This window comes from Carya illinoinensis, chromosome 16 (genome assembly GCF_018687715.1).
Source record: "Carya illinoinensis cultivar Pawnee chromosome 16, C.illinoinensisPawnee_v1, whole genome shotgun sequence".
Classification (NCBI taxonomy): domain Eukaryota; kingdom Viridiplantae; phylum Streptophyta; class Magnoliopsida; order Fagales; family Juglandaceae; genus Carya; species Carya illinoinensis.
The window spans coordinates 28,345,244-28,353,532 of NC_056767.1; the positions used below are offsets into that span (position 1 = coordinate 28,345,244).

An 8,289-nucleotide genomic window follows, 5' to 3' on the forward strand; every position below is an offset into this window, starting at 1 on the left:
CTCTCTGATCGTGCCTAAGGATTCCAGCACTTCACAGCTGGGAGAATAATTTCCCCTTACGGCAGCTTACATGATATTTTTTTGTCAAATGAAAATCTGGGAATGTATGTATCGAAGGGCTACAAATACATAAAAATTAATTTTGCATACCAAAATTAAAAAAAAAAAAAAAAAAAAAAAACGTTATATATACACTTGATATTATACCCACATTAACAGAACTTATATGTTTCTTCTCAACAATTGACCCTCTTTTAATCTTTTTTATTTCAGCTGGAGTGTACCAATTCGAATTTTGTAAGAGATAATTAGCAAGGTTGTTTTGAAAATTATGTGGATTAAAATGCAAACAATATTGTGTACGTGAATCCCATGCATGCAGTACAGCTAGGCCAATACAAGTAATGTTTCATATTATCCATCTTAGTGGAAAAGCAAGGCAAGGAAGCATATATGCAGCAGGCTTGGTGGGTATTAAGTTGATTTCAGACGGACAATAGATCATGATCAGCGTAAACATATATAGCTAGAGGTATATATATATATATATGTGTGTGTGTGTGTGTGTGTGATAGAAATGATCATTAAAATGAGATAAGAGAATGAAACAGAACAAAATATTTATACATGAATGAAATGAACATGAGGTCTTCTAAATATGTCGAGTCATTGTAGCAAGAAGGCAAATTATTATTATTATTTTTTAACGTAAACAATATATCATAGAAAACATATTTTCAACCATTTAGATCAAACTATATATATATACGACTCAGTTTTGCTTGAGGAAATACCCATGTAAGGAACCCTGAACTGCTTATGTTCAGTACCAACCAGTTAAGTATGGTTCTACATCATGATACACGTTGTTACGGGACTTCAATCTTAGGTCGTCTATTTTTTCCACTACTTTCCTTTACCCTTAATGGATCATCTCTTATTAATAAATAAATACATAAATACTGATAGGCAATGCCAGTACCTTATGATCATAGTGAGATAAGATTGTGATGATGATGTAGTATGTAAAATTTTCCTAATATGGAAGAGGAGGATGTGAAAAATAAAAGATATTCTCTATGTATAATTAGTTTCAAACTTAATATATTCTCCATTTTGTAATGTGAATTTTTCCCACTTTCTAGGGAAAGTTCATAGTTACGACAAATTGATGATAAGAAGCGAATATAAACAAGAACCAAAAAGAAAATCCTTACGATATCATCCGCAGATGCAATTAAGAGGATCAGTGGAACAAATTGCTTAAAGAACTAGCATATTCCAGTGGCAAAATCCTAAGATCATCATCTACTTTCCCCACTACGAATTGGAATAATCCTAATTCATCAACAAGGAAACAGAACCTAATACTTCGAACTTGCTCGAATCAGACCCAACAATTTCTTGCACCACAAACACTGTCTTGGTACTTTATGATCTGCATATATATTCTAACAAAAAATTAAGCATCGAAGGATGGATGGAGAAATTTGTTTCCAATTAATGGGGCCGAAATGATTCGAATTTATCCTGGGATTTCCCAAGACGTCATTGATTACCCAACTGTGTTAGAATCCTAATCTCTAGTGAGAGGCACATAACGTTACATTTCAAGTACTATGCATAAAAGTCTTATGTTAGGGGAAGATTCTGCACTAGCAGCCGAAATATTGCTGCCCCAAATATTTAAAGAATGAAGTAAATCTCTCAAGACATACGTCTCATGCATGGGATGTTAATTAAGAATCATTCTCCAAAGTGAAACCATCGCGGAATCCGTCAAATCAGATAGGGGACGTACGTGGACTTGTCCAAAGAAAAGTAGTGTATACGGTATACGGTCTCACTTTTGATTAGCATTATCAGGTCCCAGATGCCTGATCTACAGAATATGTTACAATGGCTATCCCAGATGCCTCTGCGTAATTCAATTTTCCATCACATGATGTAAATGGGTTTTGCTTCTATAAAAGGGGGCCACTCCCTCTGCAAACTCCAACACCCTAAATATTCCTGAATTTCTTGATAACGAAAGAAAATTCTAATTAAGTTTCTAGGAGATGAAGGTCGACGGAGGAGAGAGGAGATATGCTCTTCTTCTAGCTGCAAAGGACTCCGACTATGTCAAGAAAGTGTATGATGGGTACTTCAACGTGTTTGTTGCAGCTTTTGGGGAAGAAGGAGAGAGTTGGGACCTGTACAGAGTCATAGAGGGGGAGTTCCCACACATGAATGAACTCCGAAACTATGATGGGTTTGTGGTAAGTGGCAGCCCTAGTGATGCTTATGGGAATGATTCCTGGATCCTCAAGCTTTGCTTGCTTCTCCAAACTTTGTATGCCATGCAGAAAAAAGTCCTTGGGATTTGCTTCGGTCATCAGGTAATTAATGTACCTTAACCTAAATTTTTTGGTGATTTCATACGATAATGTTAGAAAATTTTAAAACTTATTATTATTATTATTATTATTATTATTATTGGTTCTAGGTCTTGTGCAGAGCCTTGGGTGGAAAGGTGGGCAAAGCCTATACAGGGTGGGATGTGGGGCTGAGGAAAGTGAACATAGTGAAGGACTTGGCACCATGCTGCTTCCTTGATGACTTGGGTGAAATGCCAACTTCACTTTCCATTATTGAGTGCCACCAAGATGAGGTTTTTGAGGTTCCTCCAGGAGGTGAAGTGATTGCATTCTCAGACAAAACAGGTGTGGAAATGTTCACTATTGGAGACCATATTTTAGGCATTCAAGGCCATCCTGAGTACACCCAAGACATTCTTCATAATCTCATTGATCGCCTTCTCAATATGGATGCCTTCGAGGTAGTCAACCAAGTTCTTCTATTTTGGGATCTTTTCTTTTTAGGTCTTTTTCATAGACGGTCTAACTTCTTTTTCCACTACATATATTCACACTTATGTTTGAGAAAATTTTAATAATTGCAGAGAGGTTTTGCCGACAAAGTAAGGTTTATTTTACAAACAGCTGAACCGGATAGAAAGTACTGGGAAAGAATATGCAGGAACTTTCTCAAGGGATGATAGTTTCGCCTCCTTTCTGAAGATCAACTTGGGCGTTCTCAATTATCTGTTCTGCTCACTGTTTCTTATCCGGTTTCTTTCTCTGTCGACTAACCTAACATGGTTAGCATAAACATGTCGTAGCCTGTGTACTTAAACTTTTGTCCATATGTTGAGGGAATATATACCAATATATGATTTTCAAAGAGGAATATTTATTCTTGTTGAGTCACATCATTCGTTTCGCTCTTAAATAAACATAATACTTGCATGTCATTTAGCTATAACTTCATCTCCTAAAAATAAACATAAACATAGACACATTAATCCATTGATCATTTGAAAGTTTTTAACTAAAAAACTTTCATGGCCATTTATTTTGCTGCAATATATATATAGGATAATCGACCTGATCATAACATAGAGATGAGTAGTTAGTCACTGGTATAAAATTTATGTCTTCATGTGGGCAAGAAGAAGCCAGATATGAGTAATCAACCCTCCCCCTCGCCTGAGCTGCTCTGCGTGGCACTCCAACGGGCAGTTGCTTGCCGCATAGCACAGCATCTCCACCCACACGCTACTCATGAGTTCCCATTTGTTCTCCAGTTTCATCAAACTCCTGGTTAGTCTTTCCACATCCTGCAACAGGTGCCAGTTGGATGTTACCACAGTTTCCATCCTTTTACTGGAGTCCGATTCCTTGGGAATTTCTTCATTCATCCAAATCCAACAGAACTCGCCTTCATCCTCTCTCGTTACCGATAGTCCAGTAGACGTTGTTGATAAGAATGTTTTGAGTTTAGTAAGAGCATGCTCGAATATTATGTCAGCTGTTGTGGCGCATAACATTTGAGGGCGCAATGCTAGAAGATACATCATGTAATTTGAGAGTGTTTTGCTCATTTCCATATGCCTATTTGCAGTACTCATGCATTGAACATCTGCACGATAGCAGATGTCTGTTGCAAGATGCCATATGGTAATGCTCTTATCGAAATCTCTCATAACACTCCATCTGAAATCATGGCTAGGGCATCCATACCTTTCAAGTGCCCAGTGACCTCTTTTCGTGATAGGCTTGGAATTTCTCACATTATCCACCTTTTTCAACTCTTCCACAATCAGTTCTTTCAATTCGTTGGAAAAGTCCAAGCGGCTCCTACTCATGCTCTTTTTGAACTCCATTTCCTTGCCAAAAAACTTCATTATTTTACTACAGTACTTGAACTGCTTGTCATGAAGGCTGAAGCTTAATAAATTGAATTGTCCCAATGAATGGGACCACCGTTTCCACTTTCTTGACTTTGGGCCAAGAACTCGCAAACAATGCATCACAACAGGAGAAGAATTATGGTGCTTGATCATTTGAATTATAGCCCAGTCCGAGAAAGGTAGAAGTATGATCTGATAAACCTCTAAAATCATGGCTGCAACTATTAGTACCACCAAGATACAGAAATGAGAATGACCATCTTTTAAAGACTTTGTCAAGTACAAGATCACGAGGCCACATAAAGTAGATGCTAAACTCAAGAAATAAAGGATACGGAGAATACAGCCTGTCCTCGAATATATGATAGGAGACTTTGTGTAGAGCACATCATACATGAAGCCAAGTTCAACATCTGTGATTTTGAAGATGTCCTCAGGCGAATATGCATCAATGGACATCCAGGGAAGAGATTCATAAAAAGGCTTGTAAAGCCAGTTCTCAAGGTGAGGCTTCAAGCAATCAAAGCGGCAATAAGCCTTTAAGATTAGTTCTAGACCAGGAATGCCCCAGCTGGTTAGTTGTCGGAATAAAGAAGGAACGTGATCATCTGCTTCTTGGTGAATTTCCTTGATGCTTAGACCAGAGTTCTTCAGTGATGAATTGAGAGCCCATATGAACTCTTCATACTTGATTATTCCAGCCAGAAACAAGAGCATGTATAGGAATGAGAACCAATTTATAATACTCTCGAAACTGAGAATGATAGAAGCTGTAACACCCACTTGAATTACTAGGTTATGAAACTGCCCCAATCCCAACTTATCATCTTCTATTGAGTATGCAGTAATGGTATCCGGGTTTCCAGCCTGAGCTAAAATTAAAGGTGCCAACAGTAATTTTAGCTCCCAATTGGCAGCATGCTTAAAACTTTCGAGTTCGGTTGCAGCGAGTTTGCAGAGTGTTTCTGCATCCATTGCATCAACCTTGCCAAGGTTATAATCTCTGACTGAGATTGCAGCGAGCTTGCCAATAACAATCTTTGCAACAGAACCTGACAGCAAGTAGGCGGACAAAACTGTGAATCTTATCCACAATCCTGGGATATATTTTCTGCGACTGCCATAGAACGTGAGGACAATTTGCAAGGCCAAGTTCACAAAAAATAGCACTTCAATCTCAGGCCATGAATCCCACGGTAGCTTCTCATGTATTACTAGATCGTCGTCCAAAATGAATGGGGCCATATATATTTTCTCTATCAAAACAATGTAATTTTCCTTCATTTATTTATTTTGTGTAACTAGAGGAAAAGTGGAGGAATTAATTAAACAGCCAAATTGAAGTTAAAAGACAGAAAAATGGGCATGCACATAACTAATTATATTACAAATAGCTAGCCAGTGCTAGCTGGAACTCAAGCTTATAATTAATTTAATGTTGAAAGAGTAATGCTATATACAATTTTGAATTGTGCAAGTATCATGTAACCATTTTAAAAAATTAATTTTCTTTTTATGAAAGTTATGTATTTATTTATTTTTTTAAGTAATTACGTAATGCTTGCATACTCACAACTGCAAGTATCATTTCTAATATTGAAAATTAAACTTGACTTTATTGCTCAAATTGAAGGGTTATTTTCGGTCAGGATTTGAAGGGGCTACAGTTATTCAACTTATCAATTGGATTTTTATTCATAAAGTTATGGCCAATTAAGAAATCGTGAAAACCGAAAAGTGCGTCTTTTATTAGCATGTGGTTGTCATGTAAATTAAAACATCCAGAGGACTTGAATAGCTAGCATTAGATGTCATTAATTTAGACTCTAGAATTTTCTTTTGAATTTTTATAGCCATGTACTACTCAAGCTAGCTAGCTATGATTCGGTGAATAGAATTGAGTGTTGTATTCCTCTTCCATTTTCCTCTTTCCTTGTGTGTTTTGTCCCCACCTTGTTTCCAACAAAGTGGTATAAGAACATTGGTTCAAGAGAATGTCTTCTAAAGAAGCAAGTCTTTCTTTCCATGTACCCACAACTCACCAAGCTCAATTATGAGAATTGGGCAATTCGAATGAAGGCTATCCTTGGTTCCCAAGGATTATGGGAGATTGTTGAGAAAGATTTTGTTGAACCTCAAAATGAGGAGTCTTTGAATTGAATCGAGCCAAAAAGGAAGCCTTGGAGAAAGAAAGGAAAAAAGATCAATGCGCGCTCACTGTTATTCATCAAGGCTTAGATGATGACATGTTTGAGAAGGTTGCCAACGAAACAAACTCCAAGCAAGCATGGGATACTCTTCAAAATTCTGTCATGGGAGTTGGAAAAGTGAAGAAAGTGTGTCTTCAAACTCTAAGGGTTGTGTGATACCCCATATGATAAGAATAAGGGTAAATAGTGTATGGGATCCCACAGTACTTGAGAATGAGATGTTCTTGTTCTTTATAAGATTCCAATAGAATTATAACGTCTCAATGGAAAACCCAAACTATATGGCATATGCTCCAAAAGTACTAATCAATAATACAATTGAAGCTCATTAGAAACTTATAAAAAGCAAAAATTTCTCATTCCTAAGTAATGTATGATCTCATGCACCACTTAATCTTATTCTTATCATATAGGGTATCACAGGCTGAGTTTGAATCTCTTTTGATGAAAGAGAGTGAATCCATTTCAGATCACTAGGTCTTGGTGGTGGTGAATAAACTAAAGAGGCTTGCAGAAAAATTAGAAGATGCAGTTCGTGTTGCTGAAAAGATTCTTTGCTATCTTAACTTCAAATTTGACCATGTAGTGGTAGCCATTGAAAAACCTAAAGATTTGAAAGTCATGTCCATCGATGAGTTAAATGCATCCTTATGGGCTCATGAAGAAAAAATGAACTGAGGCAAGCAAGAGCAAGTGGAGCAAACCTTGCAAGCAAAGCTTTCATTGAAAGCTACAGGAGAAGCTTATGAAAACAGTAGAAGAGGCCAAGGACACAGAAGAGGTGGAGGCCATGGATGAGGATATGATTGTGGAAGAGGAAAAGTTGAGCAACATTATTAAGAGGGAATAAATCAAAATTCTTTAAGAGGTCGTGGAAGAGGAAGAGGCAATCATAAAAAGATACAATGAGGTAAAGAATGACAAAAGTCAAATTACATGTTATTCTTGTGGAAAATATGGGCATTATTTTTGGGAGTGTCAAACCAAGAAAGTAGAAGAGGAGACAAAGCTCATTTTGCACAAGGAAGATGTGGAGGAGCCGGCATTATTATTCCTTATGCTTAAGGAAGAACCCAATAGTGAGAAGAGTATGTGGTACCTAAATAATGGAGCTAGCAACCACATGACGGGTGATATAAGCAAATTCGTGGAACTTGACACGAAAGTGATGGGCCATGTATGCTTTGGTGATGAATCAAAGGTGGAGATTAAAGGCAAAGGCACAATTTTGTTTGAGGTAAAGAACGGGAGCCATAAGATTCTACCTAATGTTTATTACATTCCTAAGATGAAAAATAATGTTTTGAGTATTGGGCAATTTATGGAGAATGGTTACAAAATAAACATGAAAGATTGCTTTCTTTAGCTTAGATATAAAGAAGGGAATCTTATTGCTAAGGTTTCTATTAAAATCACATGTTATTGTTGGATATGAAGACCATCGGAGCCATGTGTTTAAAGACTTGTGTTAAAGATCCATCATGGATTTGGCACATGAGATATGGAATCTAAATTTTAGGGGGTTAGAGATTTGGGAGCAAGGAAGATAGTGAAAGGTATTCCAACAATTGATCACCCCAATCATTTATGTGAAGCTTGCTTACTAGGCAAGCATTCAAGAAAGAGTTTTCCCAAGCAATCCAATTCAAGAGCTACTGAGCCACTTCAACTTATTCATGCAAATGTTTGTGGTCTAATCAAGCCCTCATCTCTTGGTAAAAGCTCTTTTTTTTGCTTTTTATTGATAACTATGCACGAAAAACATAGGTTTATTTCTTGAAGCAAAAGAGTGAGGCTTTTGAGGCATTAAAAAAGTTCAATGCTTGTGTTGAAAAAGAAAGTGGC

At 37.0% G+C, this 8,289-nt stretch overlaps 2 protein-coding genes across 2 annotated transcripts; one reads left to right on the plus strand and one right to left on the minus strand.

Moving 5' to 3' along the window:
• The first annotated feature begins 2,011 nt into the window (after positions 1–2,011).
• LOC122299526 (gamma-glutamyl peptidase 5-like) lies at positions 2,012–3,225 on the plus strand. The gene is made up of 3 exons (XM_043109883.1): positions 2,012–2,381; positions 2,489–2,821; positions 2,945–3,225. The coding sequence occupies exons 1-3, from the start codon at positions 2,061–2,063 to the stop codon at positions 3,038–3,040; spliced, it is 750 nt and encodes a 249-aa protein (XP_042965817.1). The 5' UTR covers positions 2,012–2,060; the 3' UTR covers positions 3,041–3,225.
• A 122-nt stretch (positions 3,226–3,347) lies between these two features.
• Positions 3,348–5,479, minus strand: LOC122298998. The gene has a single exon (XM_043108839.1). It carries the CDS (start codon positions 5,477–5,479, stop codon positions 3,473–3,475), a length of 2,007 nt encoding a protein of 668 aa, XP_042964773.1. The 3' UTR covers positions 3,348–3,472.
• Between the last annotated feature and the right edge of the window lie 2,810 nt (positions 5,480–8,289).